The 19610-nt window shown below is 38.6% G+C and overlaps 1 protein-coding gene across 1 annotated transcript; it reads right to left on the reverse strand.

Moving 5' to 3' along the window:
* Positions 1-1466: 1466 nt before the first annotated feature.
* Positions 1467-19313, reverse strand: MFSD11 (major facilitator superfamily domain containing 11). Its single transcript, XM_032706801.1, is given in 17 exon segments — positions 1467-5215; positions 5706-5748; positions 5751-5795; positions 5798-5832; positions 6801-6975; positions 7904-7996; positions 7999-8024; positions 9836-9908; positions 11052-11092; positions 11906-12047; positions 14327-14385; positions 15328-15424; positions 15523-15602; positions 16015-16122; positions 17141-17196; positions 18701-18872; positions 19077-19313. Coding segments are annotated over 16 exon segments (1368 nt in total). The 5' UTR covers positions 18797-18872; positions 19077-19313; the 3' UTR covers positions 1467-5016.
* Positions 19314-19610: the final 297 nt, after the last annotated feature.

Raw genomic sequence — 19610 nt, forward strand, 5'->3', positions numbered from 1 at the left:
CCTCTCAACAGCAGCATCAGTTTTCTTAAGATGGGCTTTCAAACAGAGAAAGAAAACAGGCTGAAGCGGCCACCCTGATTTCCCTGAGACACTTAATTAGTCTACACCACGACTAGAATTAAGCGGTTCCTAAGGGCTACTTAGCACTAAACCGAACATTTCCCTTTTCCTAAGCAGGCCCTTATAAAGCACTAACAAGAGCCATCAGTTCAGACTCTGTCTCCCTTTTCCAAAGCCTCTGGCATAACTGTTTAAACAGTGACAGGAGCAATTCCGACAGCTTAACAAGCCTATTAACAAAAACAATGTCTGTAATTCACTTTTATTTGCATGGCTGTGACCATGAAAAGAAAGTCAGTACACTCGGTTGAAAACAGAGTTTTCATTAGGGATAATCACTGCGTGAGCCCGCTCTCTATTACCACCAATTCGAACCCAAAGACACCTTTTATTAAGGTAAAAAAGTTTCAATCATTTGGACTTCTGGCCAGTGTCAAAATGTAAATAAAAGGAGGGCTTGGGGGAACACACTCACCAGCTGAAATAACCAACTTAACAGAGACACTATGAACTAAATAGAAATTGAGCCACTGCCCAAACTCAATTGAGCAAAGCACCCTCTTCATGTGCCCACTGAGACTAATTCTCACTTCCAGATTTGCTCTCTACTGCACTTCCAAGGATATTTCCCCCCCCTCTCCCATTAGTGCTTCTCTGTGGTACAACCTCTGGAGTTAAACTTATCAGGGCACCTTTCTGAATTGATCCATGAAAACTACAGGAGTCTCAACCTCACTTCTGAACCAGCCTGGTCATATCAGAAGGGCAAGGACCTTGTTAAGCAGCAAACTTCCCAATTTCAGCTCCTTCTAAATTTTCCCATCTTTTAATATTTCTACCTGCATGTTAGCCAGGGATCAAGGAGAACATGGTACCAACTGCTGCTGCCATTCAATTTGCATTAGTGGGGCTGGAAGACTTCCAAGGAAAACAGTGCTGTGGACAAAGTCCCTGAGAACATGTTTTCCGAGAAAAATTAATGGTTGTGATTGTAAAGTCCTGTCTTAACTAACACACTTGCACAAATTGAGTCCAAGTTGGATATTGTGTCTCCCAGCACGATGTGGAACATCATGTTTCCTGTTTACACTAACAGCAAACAATTAATCTTTGTCCTAAAACACAAACTTTGGGGTTCTCTTTATACACCCCTACCACTCAGGAGCCAGCTGCCAGGGCACCTCTGTCACTTAGGCTGGACTCCAAGGAACCACATTCCACATCTGAAGCAAACCTGTGGAATTAAAAGAAAGTCTAATGGGACTTTATCTGTCTGGTTAACTGACTTATGGTTTTCTACACTTATTTTTTTCATAAAGTTACACCAAACACCACCAGGAGCTTCTCTCTCCAGTATACTTTAAAATGGTCACAAAAATTCTACAAACTTATCAGCAGAAGGCTTGTTTAAAAGTTTTAATAACTGTACCACAGGAGGGTTTCTGCTAAGATAGGGACCTTGGTAAAGCTTAGGGGTTTGGGGAGGGTTTTGGTTGTTCTCTGGGTTTGGGGGTTTTTTATATCCCTGTTGAGTTTAGCACAATCTGCACAAAAATTATAGACTAGAATTATTTATAAATGACATTTTATACATCATTCTCTTCCTTACCTCAACCTGACAACATTAATTGTACCTAATGAAATTAACACACAGAAGGACTACAGTTGTAGAAATTCTCTTTCCATACATTCATGTATCAAAATGAAAACTCACTGGCAAAAGAAAAATACAGATATGTTTATATGACATTCATGAAAGACTATTTTTTCAGCAGCTTCTTTGGCACTCAATGTCAAGAATATCAGTTTTCATTTCCTCTTTAGTACTTGTTTGTAAAACTTGTGGGTGTGACTGTCAAGATATTAAACCTTAGTAACAACCTAAAAGAATGGGGGGGAGGAAAGAGGTCTTTTAGTAAACCCAAACAAATGTGTTATTTTGCTTAAAAAGATAAAATCACTAATATAAAACAAAGCCACAATACCACAGATACAGGAAAAAAACTATTTTCAAATCCCACTTAATTTAACAGTAAGCTCCCAGTTCAGATTAACATTAAAAGGCCACTGAGGTGAAATGAAGGGGGTGCAGCCTCATGGTTGGTAAATGCTGATAAACAGATTCAGAGATGGAATCATAAATGGATGTCAGCATTCCTGTTTTCATATTGCTGCACCAAAGATTTCAACCAAACTAACAACTGTGTATATTTGAGAGGATTTTTCACCTCTTGACAAATCAAAGAAACATGAATAAGTGAAAAGCAGCTTGAATAACTGAAACCTGTCTCTTCAGATCAAATGTCAAAAACAAAACAGTTAATAGTAAAAAAGAATAGTTATCCATGATACAGTTTTAGAATTTCATGATTCTGTGAAACCTGTCACAAAACAATACTTCCCTTTAATGACCCAATAAATAGTTCAGAGCAGCCTTCCAACATTGCCTGATACTGAGTCAGGCCAGAAAGGAGAAAAGGAATAGGGGGAAAAAAAAGTAAAGCATCAGATTCACAAAGGTACTAAAAACCCACATTCCTAGTTCATTACTATCCCTTTAAGTTGACTTCAGAATGGTTTTTGAAACCACAGTAACTTAGCAATTTTTTAATTTCTAATAAAATAGTCTATATAATTTATATGGCAAATGAGCATCACAGTTGTTCATAATTAAAAGGAATCAATTCGAAAAGCAACCTCATGAGAGCCATAACCTACTTACAATTAAATGACATTGTTTTAAAAGCATTTAATAACTCATCACCACAAGACCCAAGAATCATTTTTTCCCCAAATACACTGTAAGACAAAACTGCCCCTTGTGAACTTTCAAGTCTTTCTGCTCTTGTTGATATACAAGGAAAAACAGGTCCCAGAAAGCATTTAGAGGGAAAAAAAAAAGTCAGTAATTCCCTATCTGAAAAAGACCCTATTTATCCTGTTTGGTACTTTGGAGAAAATATAAATGTGTAGCAACAAGAGAGTTTTAATCACTGGCAGCATCCTATAATCTATACTTTTATAGTGCTCAGTATATTAAAAATAGTACTCTTCAAGTTACAGGATAACAGGAGTGGGTGAGAGAGGCTTCACTGTGCTGCTGGTCACATTAATCAGATATTGATTCAATCCTGAATGCCTTTTCAATTTGCCTGACAAATTGGAATGGCTTCAGCAACCCCTTGCTTCGATGTGTGTTCTGTCTCATTCTCTTTTACATCATTCATTGAATCTCCCAGGAATACACAAAGGCTTTCTCTCCTGCCTGTCCTCAAAGATTTCTTTTGCTTGCTGGATGTTCAGGTGCCCTCCTGTCCTCCCATTAACACCTTACTGATCTCACAGCAAAAAACCTGCAGTGAATTTAAAAATCCCTTTCTGTAGCCCTGTAAAATGATGCCCCTGGGCTGTTTTGCTGTGCTTCACAACTCTGTGCTTCACAGGAGTTGTGTCACTGCTCTTTGAGAGCAAAAGTGACAGCAAATGTCACAGGAGATGCCACCCTCCCTCACCAAGTTTAACCTTGGGTACACCTACCTAGTTATGACACATGGGAGCTACTGACACATAATGAGTCGACTTTAACTTGTCTTTAAAGACATTAACATCCTGACTGTGCATAAAAAAAGGTTGGTGAGTGGTACTTTTCTAAAAATAGCTACACGGAGTGTCTAAAAACGCCTTCTCAGTGTTACACCCCTGCTCTCAGGTGCATCTTATTGCCCACCAGACAGAAACATCACTGCAAGTACTACAGAGCCATGCAGACAAAGTCAAGGTGAGCTGCATTCACTGCCTGTTTTATCAACTTATAACAGTTTTGGATAAAATTAGTTACGTATATGTAACCTTGTTTATTTGGTGAGTAAGTTACATTACAATCTTCCCAAAATACACTGAATAAAGGCAACTTAGGACAAGCATTTCAGGTGTTTCAGCTATGCAGAAGAATAAACACTGCAAGATATTCTGACCATCACATTCTTGAGTCTATTGGTACTTTTTGAAGTTATCTCAGACAATGCCTCCACACAGATTTTCATCAATTTTATGATTAAAAACTCACTGAACTCAAAAGAACTATTTGGGAGTCGTGAGGGAAGCCATGGATTGTGGTCCTTCATATTGCACAGCCCTGAGGAAGTTTCAGCACCTTTCCCAACACAGTTCAATTCTGAGATACTGAGCCACGCGAGGCTGTTTCAATTCTCAATAATTCACAGGCCTTGGGATCATCCTTAAGATGGCTAAAGGTAATTATCTTTAATTCTTGTAAAAATCTCATGCCACACTATAACCTGATTCATTTTCTTACAAAAACAAACAAACAAAAACGAAAAAGCATGAAACAAAAAAAAAACAAACAACAAAAACCCCCACGGATCTGAAACTTAGCACATGAAAGAGATGAAAACAAATTGTTGGGAAACAAGAGCTGAGTGATACAAAAAAGGCAACATTTCCCATGGAAATACTGAGCATATCTAATTGTTGAAAAGTCATGCCAAATTGATTTCTCAGTGTGCAGACAATCTGTGAATAATCTACTTTATTAAAAACATCACTCATTCAATACCAGAACTCATGTGTGTCGCAGAACTAGTGTATAGGAAAAATAATTAGGGGGCAAAAAAAAACTAATCCTGTAGTGCATGGCTAGAGTGAAATGAGGCAATACATTCTGAAAGGTACATCTCAGGCAGAATGGTTCAATACACAGATCTATACATCTTTCCATGCTAATATCAGTTTTTAAGAACACTTTATACATGCTGGTTGGAGTAAAGCAAAAAAAAAAAAAGCCTTTCAAATTTGGCATTTTTTTCCCTCCTGTTTCAATCCCGTTGGACTGGTGGCGATTTAGTAGCAGCTTCCTCCACCTCAACCTCTGCAAGCAGCTTGACCTTTCCACTTTTCACATCACTTCCCAGAAAACATGCCTGTGCGTTCCTTAAATCAGACCAGCCATGGTTCTATCAGGATCAAATGCTGCTGTAGTCTGAGCCACGGGCAGCCAGGCTGCTGCTGCTTCCCACTCCACTGCGAAGAGGTGATTGTTCCAAAGAATCCCACGATCACCATGATCAGGAGCTGCCACTGCAGAAGGAAGTAGTTGCTGTAGAAATAGGCAACTGCAGCACAGATGGACTGAAGAGAAAAAAAAAAACACCAAGTAAAAAAAGATTAGCAGTGGAGATTTCCAGGCTGATGTTACTACATGAGGATTATCAACTGACAGGAGTTTAATATGCAGCTCTCAGCAGAATCCTGCTGTAGGAGATAGGCAATCTTAAGGCTTCATTATACCTCAACATATGCCTGATGTGCTACACAACAGATTTAGTTTTCACTTGTTATTTAAACAGTGTTCACTGTAGAAAGTAAACACCAAACTCAAAAGTGTTTGGAGCACTGCAAGTGCAGCTCTCGGTACTTCAAACCAGTTTGTCTAGAAACAACACAGCCAAAGCTTTAAGATCACAGTCCAGGAACTATTTCCAGCATCACAAACTACTTTACACCAAAATGAGGATGAAATAATTTGCAGAAACATAATTTTTCTCAGCTCGTTAAAAGGCCAACCAGCATTTCAGTAACATCCCAACAGTTCAAAACATTTTGAAAGATTGTTAATTTACCTGAACAAACTTAAGATGGCAAAGGCAGGAGCACTGTCTTCTGAATATGGAATCCTAAAATACTGAGGAGCTGGGTGTTGAAGCAGCTGTCCCCAGCCCCAGCAGGAAGCTGCAGAGCATGGCCACCTCTTTGCTGAAGGAGAAAGTGAATCCAGTTTAAAAGCCATTTGTTCAAACAGCTCACACATCTACAAACTAGTTTTGGCAGATTTATTTGGAACTTGAGAATGGAAAGGTATCAAACTTTTAATTTCACGGAAAAGAAGGGAATGCCTGGCTTGGCAAAAAGAATAGTTTCATCAGCTTTTACTTTCTGGAATGCTAAGGCTTCTGTTACTGTTACCTGCAGTCAATTCACACTGAATGAGAATCAGGAAAAGAACTCATTTTGGTGCTTGGAGCCACAAACCCCACAGAGCAGTGATTAAAAGCTGAGACACATGGTGCATTCTTGAGCTGCAGGAATATTAGAGAAATACCAATTCATTTTGCAGAAAAATACCCCAGCTAAGACCAGTCATCTGCACAGGCACAAATGCTTAGAATTCCAAGTTAGTCACTGGGTCTGCACAAACTGAAAACGTTGTATTTTCACACAAATTGGCAAGAATAAAACCCAAAAGACAGTTGCAATGGTGAGATAATAAAGTTCCCCATATTCTTCCCCAATTATTATAAGAGACAGGCATAGCATGGCTTCAGTTAATTCAATAAGAATTTGGTAATAAGCATAGAAAGACTTTGGAAATGGGTGCAACAGTGCAAGGTTGGGGCTCCCTGATGTAGTAGAACTGAGCCCAAGGTAGACTGACTTCTTAACACCTACTACAATAGCTGCTGGTCTCACTATTGTGCTGCATGTCAAACATCAGCTGTCGAGTGACAGAACTGCTGCCAATCATCCTCAGGCTTTTTATTCTTATGCTATTTAAGTTCCTAAATTGGGTGCAGACTGGTAGAATGCCTCTCTTTAATAAAAGCCAATTTCCTGAAAGCTTCTTCTGTGGAGTTAGTCCCTACACAGAAAAACAACTTCAAGGGATTTTCTGTGGAGAAGCAAGCTGTTTATATACAAGCAGCCAAAGGAGAAAGCTCACATACCTTGGAATCATATAAGCAACTTGATCTGTTCCTTCCATGGGAGCAATAGGGGCATCATTTGGCATGTTGAAAAAAATTAAATAAAAGGCTATGAAGTGGACAAGGATGCCCAGCATCACCACTGGGTTCCTGCCAAAGCGACTGTTCTTGCTCAGCAAACCAAAGATTCCTCCACCTGCAGGAGCAGAAAAGATTGGATAACTGAATCAGAACTGAAGATTTAAAGAACAGAACATAACTGTAAATACTCACAGCTGGAATTATAAATATGCCCATACTGGATAGCTGAAAGGTCAAACATGAAAACAGCCCCAAGCATCTCCCAGCCCCGTTTGCCACATGAGATGAGCTCAGGGTTGTTACAGGTGTCTGAGAAATGGGGGCAGGAGATTTATCAGATGGTTGCTGATGAAAACACTTCACCTTTTAACAAGTACTTTACTCCAGTACTGCAACAGTACTAAGTGAAAATGGACAACCTTGTGCTTAGCTCCTAATTGCAAAAGCCTGCAACTCTCTGGACCTAAGCTGCTGATGAACAGACAGTGGGTTTTTTGTTAAACACCATAGTTCTTGAGTTTACAGAAAAAAAGAGAAATATTTACTTCATGAACCTTCCCTGTATCCAATTTTATTTAAATATCACATCTTATTTAACACAAGTTCATTTTCTAAAACAAGAAATCCTTAATTCAGCAATTTATTAAAAAAATTAGAATTTACTATATCGCTCAGTAAGTAAAAATGTAAACATAATATTATTAAAAACAACAGTTAATAGCAAAATGGTGTCAACTCCTAATACACTGCATTTGAGTCTTGTGTATTTCTCCACAACTAATCCAAATAGAATGCAGAATGTTAGGATTCATAGGCAGCAGTGTTTCACATGCTGGTCTACACCCACTTTACACAGTGCAAGGTATAATTCATAGTGCAATGAGGAACCACATTGCCAGTTACATTTCTCCTATTTCATTTTTGTTCACATAATCATTGCTGGAAGCTTGAAATACCTATTCAGTTAACACAAAAACACCATTTTGAATAATTACATCACTCTAATCCTTTCTTTTTTTGTCAAAAGGTAGAAAAATTAGGACTCACCCAAGATTCTCCAACACCGATAAAAATACCATAGAGGCCAATTAGGCTTTTCTCTTCACTGCCAAATCTATTCACAGCACCAATGCAGTTCCATACACTCCAGAAAAGAATGTTAACCTCCAAACCTTTGAAGGAAGCCAAACAGAATTGACCGATGAAACTATTATGAAAGTCCTGAAAAAATTCTTTATGTCTAAAGGCTCTTTTCCCCTCAGGTATCTTTCAAATAATAAACTTAAATGAAGTCTGTGTAATAGAAGCAAACAGGGAATTTTAAACTATGTGATTATTATATTCTCCAATGCCAGTTTACAAAAACCACATTAGAAAAAACAGTTGCACTAATTGCACTCGGGTTCAGTACCCACTGCTGTTGACACAATCCCTATAAACAGTTTATATTTCTACTTTTCAAGAACTTTGGAATTCCATCCAAATGAGAAGTGCCACGTGAAATAACACTTCAGGTGACTGAAGAGATAAAGCACAATTTCAGTATAAGATTCCTCCCCCCCCAAGTTATGACATTCCTAAGAAAGACCCTGCATCCCCAAAAACTAAGATTCTAAGATTCTTAAAATTGTCTTTTCTACACATACATAATTTAAACTGAGAAAGAACTACTGCTATTTGTTTAAAATCCTTTCTTTTTTCCATTGCCATTAATGTGAGGGAAGGTGACACAGCAGAGTCCCACTAACATGACTGTAAGCAACCATCAGTATAAAAATACCAGCTCCTTAATAAAAGGAGTGTATTTAAAACAATGCAAAGTGTTCTGCCTAAACAGAGCAAAACAGCTCAAAATAAAACTGTTTCTAATTTATCTCCTTTGCCTTTTGCTACAGGAAAATGATGGCCCAGCATCTCCTGTCCTGCATTCCAGGCCACCCAAGGCAGCAGATGACTGAACAGCTTCAAAATTCAGGTGGACTTGAAGCAGTTCTGAACCCAACCATCAATTCTGGAATAAAAGCCTTTGTTGGCCTTATGGGAGTTTTGTATTTTGCTACAAAAGCGGCAATATTGGCAATATTGAGCCACCAGATGGCAGCAGCCATTTTTTCCCCCAATCTGGAGTGATTTATTTTTATGCCACCTGTAGAACTGAATTGCAGAATACTCCAGGAAAACCTGACTGACTCCCTTCCTTTGTCATCCTGCTCCACATTCCCTCTGCACTAAACACCCAAGAGGAACTCAAGTGAGTTAATCTGGCTTAACACAACTGTGTGAAGTAACTTGTAACTCAGATCAGTGGTTGGAGCAACCCAACTCCAGAGCTGCTGTTGCTATTTCTCCTCCAGGAGCTGACTGGAAACTTCAGCAGATGTTTGGGCACTGTTTATAGTTGGTTCACATCTAAGTTTTTCTTTTCACCTACAAGACCTGACAATTTTTCATAATGGTGACTCAGAGCTGAGGTTCTGAAAACGCATTTATTCCTCCAAAAACTTAATTTGATCGTGAACAAAACTATACCTGAAGCCAAATAAGGAGCAAGAAACCCCACAAAAATCTATTCAAGGATCTCAGAAACATTTTTGAACATTTGATGGTATTTTTGCAGAAGAATTGCTTTAGTTTATGGCAAAAATAACTTCATTTTTCATTTACAACTCATACCTTGGTCTAATAACAGCAGACCAAGTTTAATTAAAAGTTGCTAAAAAGAAGGAAGACCCTTGCCACAGCAAATACTAATTACAAAAATGGTTGAAAATGGCTAAGCTTGTTCCCAATAAAACCAAGACTAAAATGAAGGCCACCAGCAATCTCCCACATCTTAATGAAGGTGTGATGTACAAACATTATTTTAATACAATTGTATTAAACAATCTATGGACTACTGGTAGTGTAATATCAAATCACATAAAAGCCAGCTATGTAAATTTTCCCTGAAATTCCAGCCATGATACACTGATGGCTTCATACCTGTGTAGGCTGTTGTGACACTGAGAAGCATCATCTCTTTGGTGAAGCTCAGTGTAATAGATTTCTCTGTAAAGAAACAACAATGGAAATTAGATTAACTTCTGATAATACTACTAAAATAATCTACACTTTCTTTTGCTCTCTGCTTAAAACGAAAATAGGTTAGAATTATATAAACTGTACATTATAATTTTATTTACTGTTTATTACAGTAATGAGAGTGCTAAATAAACCAACCCTGACATGCCATCTAGAAGAACTGTGTCATCCAAAAGTCATTTTTGTAAGAAATGCAACTGGGGAAACATTAAAGAGAAGATACAGTTTCCAATTAACAGGCAATTTTCTGCTCATTGTATTTCTGTATTCTCTCCGAGCTCACAGCAATTGTCTCCTGAAATAAATCCTCACTGAACATCCCCACATTCTCCAAACAAACTTAACAGTCACAGGCAGAACACATCAAACTTCAAAGGAAACTACAGATGCTCTAGTTCTAAATTGTTAACTGGTATCAACCTGTGACAAAACAAAACAACCTGTAACTTTTTATCTTGTTATGTTTGTTGGTTTTTGTTTTTTTAATCTTTCACACAGTGGCTTTTCCCCGTGGTGATCTGTTCTTTTTGTGTTTGTCTATAGAAGAAAGCTGTTGAAAAGCAGCTTGGATCTGAAACTACATCAAAGGAACACTTCAGATCTTTCCTGGACTATACCAGTACATGACTGAAGTGAAGTCACCTCTCTTATTTTGCTTTCAGTCAAGCTTTGTTGGTCACATGGTCACCTGAAAGGAGCTTTGCTGAAGTGCACGGAGCCAGCTCACACCAACCCCACATCCACACTAATCTCCCCACATTAGTTCAGTGGTTCCCAAGCTTTTCCACTTCCAAAGCTCCATTTTGGATAGGTTCAAATTCACAAGATGCTCACAGAGACATCTGAATTTCTGTCAGGCTCAGAACTCAGTCCTGTGTCCCTGTGTGACCTGTCATCCCTGGGCTGGAACCCACTGCCATCTGGGAGTCCTTTTTCCAAGCAGACCAGCCCTGAAGGTCCATATTCAAAGCAGAATAACTGAAATACACTCTCAAAACATTACTTGTTCACAAATTTTTGTTCCAAGTGATTTGTCCATGACCACATTATCAGCAGAACCATGGACAGCTGGGAAGTAGATGCCAGTATTTTATGTGGAAATGTACTTACTGAAGGCAGCCACTGCTCTCATCATTTTGTTTCGTGCAGACCTGGGTAAACAAATGACTTGGTCAAAATGGAGAAAGAATAACCACACAGTACTTCTGTGCTGGAAGGCACCTTCATTTTTTTAAACCTTCTGTACATTTTCTAGCCCAGCACTGGAATATACCAATATATCCTTAAAAGGGTCTGAGATCTAAACTACTAACCACAAAATTTATTTGCTTTCTGCACTACTCAATGCCTGCTTAACAGAATCTTTCTTCTGAGCATTTTTAGCTTCTAACATTTTTTTCCATGGGCATACTTATTGATGTTTTTCTAACTTTTGCCTTGTTCTTTAAATAAAGCAAAATATTTAAGCTGATGCCTCAGGCAGAACTCCACAGGATCTGTCTGCATACTTGTCATTTTTAATGTATTTATTAGGGTGGCATGTATACATTTAGAGAAGACAGGAAAAACATGTTCCAGTTTGTCAAAGAACCCATAAAAAAGGAGTAATTTCTGTTTATTCCAGACTTTAAAATGGGCTGATGAGGGCAAGACAAACTATGAAAGGCAGATAAATGTTTAACAATAATCAGCTGAGAAGTGAAAGGTATCTTTCTCAAGGCACTTACTTATTAAAGGAAAAACTTAATGTGCAGTACTGCACCCTTGAGAACATGCCATCTAAAGAACAATAATTCTCACTTGTTAAAGAACAGACAGTTTTCTAATAACTCTGTACATTCTACAGGTTGTTGATAACATTCATGTCTCCAGCACAGAGGGGGAAGTCATTGCACAGCGTCCCACTGCGGAGCAGGAGCACAAACAAGGAGATGTGACAACATGTTATTGCCGTAAGCACTTACGAGCTCTCCCCCAGGATTTCATTAGTAGAATCTTCATCCCCTGGAGCTTTTGTGTCCTCTTGTTTCCTAATCAGAAAGAACAGAACTGTGCCCACAAGACTGATAACAGTCAGAGCAATGAAGACAGTTCTGCGATCGCTCTCTGCGGGAAAACAAACGGGAGTCGTAAGCAGATGTGCAGAAAGCAAATCAAACCAATTCAACTGCCTTCAAACAACTAACACAGACATACTACAGTGTTTAACACACCCATTTTCTAGCTTACCTTCAACGTGCAGCAAAAGGTACCCAGCTGCTGTCTCAGTTTTATGATGCTAACAAAGCATCAGCATATTAAAGTGTCCCTCGCATTTTCTGCCACCCAAAGGCTATGACCAGGCAGGAGCCAATTAAAGGAAGTGCATCAATTATTAGCAGAAGAGAGCACATCTTTGAAGACTTACATAATTCAGAGTGGACATAAACAACCTAAAGCCCTTCAGATCTCTCAAAAACAAAAAGCTCTTTACCAGCATCAGAAATAGCAGCACTGTGACATCATAAACTGGGGGGCTCTGAAACTACAAAGGCCTTAAAACCACCAAAACCTCAGTAACTGCCACAGCAGCTGCAGGGAGGCAACTGCTGCCCTGTGCACCAGCTCTGCTGCACCAGCCAACTTGTTTGGCACAGACACATTTAATACAGAAGTTACTCCCATTTACCAATATTAAGCAGGGGGAAAAAGCCAAGAAACAGCTTTTTTTTTTTTTTGTGATTTAACTACTATATGGCTCTGAAGATATTGCCTGTGTTTGTATTTGTTTCCCCTTTAGCTTAGTTGGCAAATGCAAAATTGATCAAAAAATAACTTGTGTGTGATTACAGATCAAAAAGAGGAAGTCCTTCACACCTTGAACAGTCTGTAGTATTTGCATATAGGTAGTAAAAGGAAGAATTGATTTTTAAATGCTATTAAAACTTTTGATATCAATTTTTTCAACAAAGAGGAATCCCTAGACATTTAAAGATGGAGGAAAATGTAACAGCAGAACTGCTTTGTAGTTAATTGCCCTATTCTGTGGTTAGCAAGAGCAATGGAATTTAGAATGCACAGAATTTCAGGGCCTCCAGGTTCAAAGTGTTTCCAATACTTTCAATAATACTTAAACCTTTGTCCTAAAGGTGAAGGAATGCAGAGGATGACCTGTAAAATTAACCTTTGCTGCACTACTGTGCTACTTTTCAGGAGAACCTGAAAAGATGGATCTAACATAAGAAAGAAGTGGACTGTTCATCTCAACAGGGCAGTATTTCTGAAGCCTAATAAACATAATTTTAAAGCCAACATTTTGATGATTGACTAGAGCAGAAGCATCCTCATCTGTTAAAGGTTAAAAGAATTGACTATTCTAGTAGATATTTTACTTTAGGACTACAGTAAGGAAAATTCTCAGTCATTATAGAACAGGACAATCAAAGTTCCTTGTTTACAGAACATTGTTTTCCTAGAAGTGCTCATCATTGGTAATTAAAATCTCCTAGAAGTGCTCATCTTTGGTAATTAAAATCTTAGCCTTTGCTCTATTTTCACCACTGCAATTTTCTTAGTGAATACCCACACATACCTTGCCTGGCTTAAACAGTTGCCAGAAATCTCTGCTTTAAAAACACTGAGTCTCAACCACTGTCCAGCTTCTTAACAGTATTACTTAAGACCTCTGTTCCCCAATTATTGCTCTTTACCAGTCTAGCACAATAACAAATGGAAAAACTAGAGTATTAATTACAATCTCATTAGGAAGTTAGTCTTCATAAACTAAGCCAAGAAAGAAAGAGAGTTCTTTATTCCCTCTGCCAGCAATGCTGCCAGTCTGGACAGCAGCAGCCCCTTCTCAGCCCAGCTGAACATCTCAGCTTCTGTCTTCCCTCACTGCTTTGTGCCAGCACAATGAAGCAAACTGGGATGGTTTGCCTTTATTTCATATTTCTCCAATATGATTTAGAAGGACACCCTACACAAGGAACTTCCTTTAGAATGGGATAGCATGTATAATATTAAACATACAGGCAGAATAGCTTTCCTCCCAAATAGGTGTGTTTTGGCCTAAGTGTGCCTGCACAGGGAAAATCCCAGAGTGGCTATTGAGCAAAATCTCATTCTCAACTTGCCTTCTGAAGAATTCCATACACAATACCCTAAAAGAAGGTACTCAAAGTGCATTTCAGGCAGGAAAACAACATACATAGTATGGCTGTGAGTGCCAAGAAACACTGAATCAAAACCATGTTCCAAAAAGAGACTATCTAACAATAAACTGAGGGAAAGAAATGTCTGCTATTGTATAAGCTTTGTGCCACTTTCTAGATCATCATTTCATCTGTTTATTCATGCTACCACATTTTGAAGGATGGCTTCCCACATCAACAATCAGTACTCACCTGATATGTGAGTTTTTCCTCGCCAGGCAAAGTATATATAGAGGTTTCCAAAAAACAAGCTGTGAACAAAAAGAACAACCAAGAGGTGCATTTTTTTGTAGTAAGATCAAGGTTGGGTTTGTGGAAATTGCTATTCTGGTAACATACCAGTATGTTAACTCTGGAAGAGAAAGCTTAAGGAACAGAACCAGCATGCCACTGGTTCTGGCTGGTGTTTTACAGTCCAGGATTCTGTGCCCACAGCAGCATTAGCAATGCCACCTAGTGCAGGCTCACCAGCCTAAGCATTCCTGCAATTCATTTCCCTTGTTACTTCCCAATATCCAGAACTGCTCTATCACAGTGGGGTGGGTAAAAAGGATCCCTCTTCAGGAACCACTTGCGCACCTGTCTCCCATGAATTTGCTTGATTCCTTTTTGACCTTGCTGACACCATCCAACTCTACACCCTCCTGTGGCAGCCAGTTCCAGAAGTTTAGTCACCCATTGCACAAAGAAGCACTTCATCTGTTTCAAACCAACCCTCTTTAGTCTCACCAAGGCACAGGCTTGAGTACAACTGAGCTGAATACCCCCACTCATCCATCCCAGCTCCAGAGGAGCCAAAGCCCCAAGGCTGAGTTTAAATAGGGCTCCTGAGCCCATGGGAAGGGTGTGGTGGAGGTGCCAGGTGAGGCTGCTCAGGACCATTAGGGCTCATTAGTGAACTCAGGAACCTGACACAAATTAACACAGCTCTCCACAATCAACAGGACTGCTGTTACAGGTGTCAAACACTCTCCTAACAGAAATGGATCTTTTCAGCACCTCAAGAGCAGAGACTTCCAATATCCAGCTTTCACTCACTGCTCTGTAATGCACAACAGCAGTAGAAGTGCTCAGTTCACTGACTGCAAGGTACCACTGGAGTATTTTTGGATGCAGTCTCCCACTTACAAAAAGATGTAAAAAGTAGAATGTGTACACAACCAAAAAAAATAAGATTAATAAATAAACCTTACCTGGACTGTAGAAGTGCCCAAAACACTCCACTGTTCCTTCCAATGGTGTTTTCATCAGAATTTACAGTCAAGCAATTTCCCTGTGCTGTCCAGAGGACTGGAATAGACAGAATATATTGCTCAGGAAATAAAAATATTTTAGAGGTATATTCAAACATCATAAAAAATAGTCAGCAGAATAAGAACAGTGCTTACCAGCAGCTGCAATGCCAATAAAAACAGAAGCAGTGTAGAAAGCCCATGTAGTAGGTTGGATAAAGACTGCAATGTATAGGCTAGAATAGAACAAATCAGTTTATTGAATACAAACTTAAAGTGGACAGTGCACTTTAACAATCAGACACTGATCTGCTTCTAAATCAACTATTCTCTCCTAAGAGACGTTGGAAAACAGGTGAGGTTGTATGTGAAAAATCTTACCCTACTAAGCACATGGAGGTTTTTTATGTAGTCATTAATCTGAGACCACAACCTGAACTCCACAGTCTGCAAAGTCTGCAAGTGCTGTGGAAGAAAATGTGCTGTTTCCAGTAGGCTGAAGTACTCTGCAGTTACAGATCTACAGTACCTCTGTGAGATGCTTTTCTTAGCCAGTACAATTTCATGTATGACACAGTAGCATTAGGCCTAAGAAAAAAAATTAAATATTTTAAAGGAAGCAGCTAAAAATTCAAAATTAAGACTTACCTATAAAATATGCCACTAACAACCATGCAGAACTGAGGTCCTACTATTGCAACCACTGAAGGTGATATAAGATTTGATGCAGATAATACTCCATAAATAATGGACATGCTGCATAAATAAACAACAAAGATGATTAAGTACTTAAAATATAGGGTATCACTGCAACTGATTTAAGAGTGATCAGTGGATTTCAAAATATCCAGTTAAGCACATACACAACTCAAGTAACTCCATAAAACTTCCATGTTCAGACATTTCCTCCCTTTCTCCTGTTCCCTTCACCCACTGTACTCCATGTGGGCATACAGGAGTGCACAGTGTTTCCTGGATTGCTGAGTAGAGTCCCAAACTATTGCAGGCAAGCATGTCTGGTAATTTAAAACATGCATTTGTCAAATTGCCTTAACAACAGTTACTGTGTTTTGTACCCTGTACTTCTAGAGGAGAATGTTCCAGAGCCTCATTTGTCCAGGAGTGAGGTTTTCATTTTCTGCCAAATACACCACAGAAATTCTATAGATATATTTTGTGCCAGTTGTATTTTCTGTTTAAACTAAGATAGCAAACCCTTCAAAGCAGCAATCAGGTTTTTCTACATGACAGAATTAATTTGGCATACAAGAGGCTCCTGATCATGCTTGGCAAGTTTGGCTGTGCCAGTGCAACAAAGAGAATGGCTTTTTGTGGCTTTGCTTCTGTCTCTCTGACTGCTCCTTTCACATTTACATTGCAGTGTTTCCTGGGAGCTGATCCACACCACCTGTTCTACACAAACACACAGGTGTACAAGGGCAAACAACCAAGGCCTGAGTTAGCAGGCTTTTTTTATTTTTAAACTTCCAGCTTCTTCGTCTCCTAAGACAAAATGCTGAGAATGAGATGATGGTGGTTTTTCTCTCTACAGAGAAAACATGCAAACCAGATATGTAGTTCAGCTAGAAATAATTCAGAGCGGGGCTGTGAGAAGCCTGTTTTATTTAAAGTGCTTTAAGTATGTCAATAAATTGTGAAGTCAGCAGAACACTCCAATCTCTTGAGAGTGTATCTCTACTGGATGAACCTGTAACCAGCTTCACCCTGCAAGGAGCAAAGTAATAAGTAATAATTTACAATCTGTGTAAATTACCTTGTGTAGCCACTGCCATGGAAGTCCGTGTTGTTTAAATTTGTGATAACAGTTTGCTGTGAGGAGAAAACCACAAACTGTAATATGTCAGAATCTGTCTTGTAGTTTGAGAACACTTGCATCAGTTTGAAGTCAATAACAAACATCAGACTTAATCATTAATAGACTCTACAAAGTACTTAAAAGAATTTAAAATGTTAGCTACAACTCACACCCCCTCCACAACAAAGATGCAGGAGATATTTGGCAGGGAAACATCTATGTGTGAAGCAGTAATTGGTACTCTACTATTAAATCATTATTTCACCAGAGACCTTAAAATACTTCACAGAACTGTTGTTTCACTAAAGACCTCTCTTAGGTAGATATGTTATGACTATCTTCATTTAATAAGCGGAGGGGAAAAGGAGAAGTTTCAAAATACTCTCAACTTGACCTAACTATGAATTTCTAGTCAGAGTTTCCATTCTTTCTGGCTTCACGTTATTTCTCTGTTCCTTTTTTTTTCCCCTTGAATCAGCTCTAGTGATCATGAGACCATGTAATTAGCGGGACTGGCAGGCAGATCTGGTTGAAAGTAACTTCTAAAGACTTTTATGACAATAAACTACATGATTGCATGATCACAAAGTCCAATTCAGTGAGGTGCTGAATTCATCACAGAACTTCTAAGATCACTGGCCTGTACTTATGTGCTCACACACAGTATCACACTGCACTATGACTTACCAAAACTATCCCAGGTAGTTATTTATATTGTAGTGAAGGACATTTATGTGTCTGAACCCAGAAAGGATTCTTCTTCCACGCAAGAAAAGAGCTGTAAGACCTGGAGGCTCAAGAAGGATGTTGGAATCTAACTGCCTTCAGGCACAGAACTGAAAGCAATGTCAACACTCAGGAAGTTAAAGGGCTATGTCTCTTAGTAGGAGGAGTCTAAAAATTTAAGTAGTAACAGTAAATTTGGATTATGTTATGCTCAATTTTGCTTCTGCAGACAAAGATACACGATACTAAAGCAGTAAATAACTTCTTCAGCTGGAAGGTGACTTGGCAGTTTAGCAATTGTGCAAGTCTGACTATTTGTCAGGTGTTATCCCCATACTCCCCCTCAATATCAAATTTGTCAGAACGGAAAAATATGTTAGATTAGGAAAAAACAGTTGATAATTGTGTGGGTAATAATAACTTCAGCAAATATCTTGAAAGGGACTATACAGAATATGGAATATAGACTATGGAAGATTCAATGTAATTCAGCTGTTCAATATTGCAAGTGTCAAAGCAGACACTATTTTAAAGTTCAGACATTTGATAAGATTAATTTTCTGTTTTCCAAGCACTCTGGCACAGTTATATGTGTAGCTATGCTATCTTAAAGAAAAAAGCTGCTTAATTATTTGGTTAATCAAGTTAATCTACTTAATACTAAACCAAAGGAAGACAAAATGCCAAACTATCTCGCACATTAGAAAATCACAAGTAAAACAAGATTACAGTAGACAAACGACAAGACAGGATAAATAACTGTAAGAGAAACATTTAGAAATTCACACCTACCGCAATATTTCCACATGTCTGGAAAGCAGTGAATATAAACATAAAAGAGACTCCCAAAATAATGATATTGAAAAGTTTTTTTCCTTCAGAAGACATTTTGTGTTTTCTCGCCAAGTCCTCAGCTTCAGTCTGGAAAAACTTTTTTTTTCTTTTAAAAGTTTCCTCTTAACCTCTGTTAAAAAAAAAAGAAGGCAAAAAAGAATTAAAAAAAAGGTTTGAAAATTATGATTACTTAGGACTACTTCTGAGCTGCTAGAAAAGAACCTTCAATTAATTAAGAAATCTAGTAACTGAAATAATGTACAGCAAAATTGGTAGCTTGGAAAAAAAAATAGAAAGGTCTAGTACAAAATATAAAGACCAAGATTTCCTCTACCTGTTCCCATTAAGTTAACAGAGCTGCCTGCAGCGTGTTATTTCATGACATCATCTTCCCACACACGAAGCAGTTTTCCCAATATCGAGCAGGTTAATCAGCTCAGCTTCTTGCCATTGTCGAAATCAGAATCTGGTCCACGGCCCTTCAATCACCTGACGAAGGAAAGATGAGCCATTGGCACACACGAGTCATTTCCATGCACTGGACAGGAAATAATGCACATTTCACCCTCTCGATCAGCTGACCCGGCCCTGAGAGCCCTTGTGCACTATGGGAAATGCAGTTTTAGGAAAGCACTTTTTTTTTCTCCCCTACTTAAAATGGTGAAAAGCTCCCAGTTCTTAAAATAAAAAGATTTGTACTACGTTTTTAAGAACTGTGATCTCTATCAACTAAATAAGATCTGGCAAGATTAAAAAGAAAAAAAAAAGGGGCTTAGAAAGTTATCGAATAAAACTTTATTTAGCTGAACTCAAACACACATAGTCGTTTCCAAAGGGCAAATGAATCCCACCTTGGAGAAACTCCGGA

Source organism: Chiroxiphia lanceolata, chromosome 19 (genome assembly GCF_009829145.1).
Source record: "Chiroxiphia lanceolata isolate bChiLan1 chromosome 19, bChiLan1.pri, whole genome shotgun sequence".
Taxonomy (NCBI): Eukaryota; Metazoa; Chordata; class Aves; order Passeriformes; family Pipridae; genus Chiroxiphia; species Chiroxiphia lanceolata.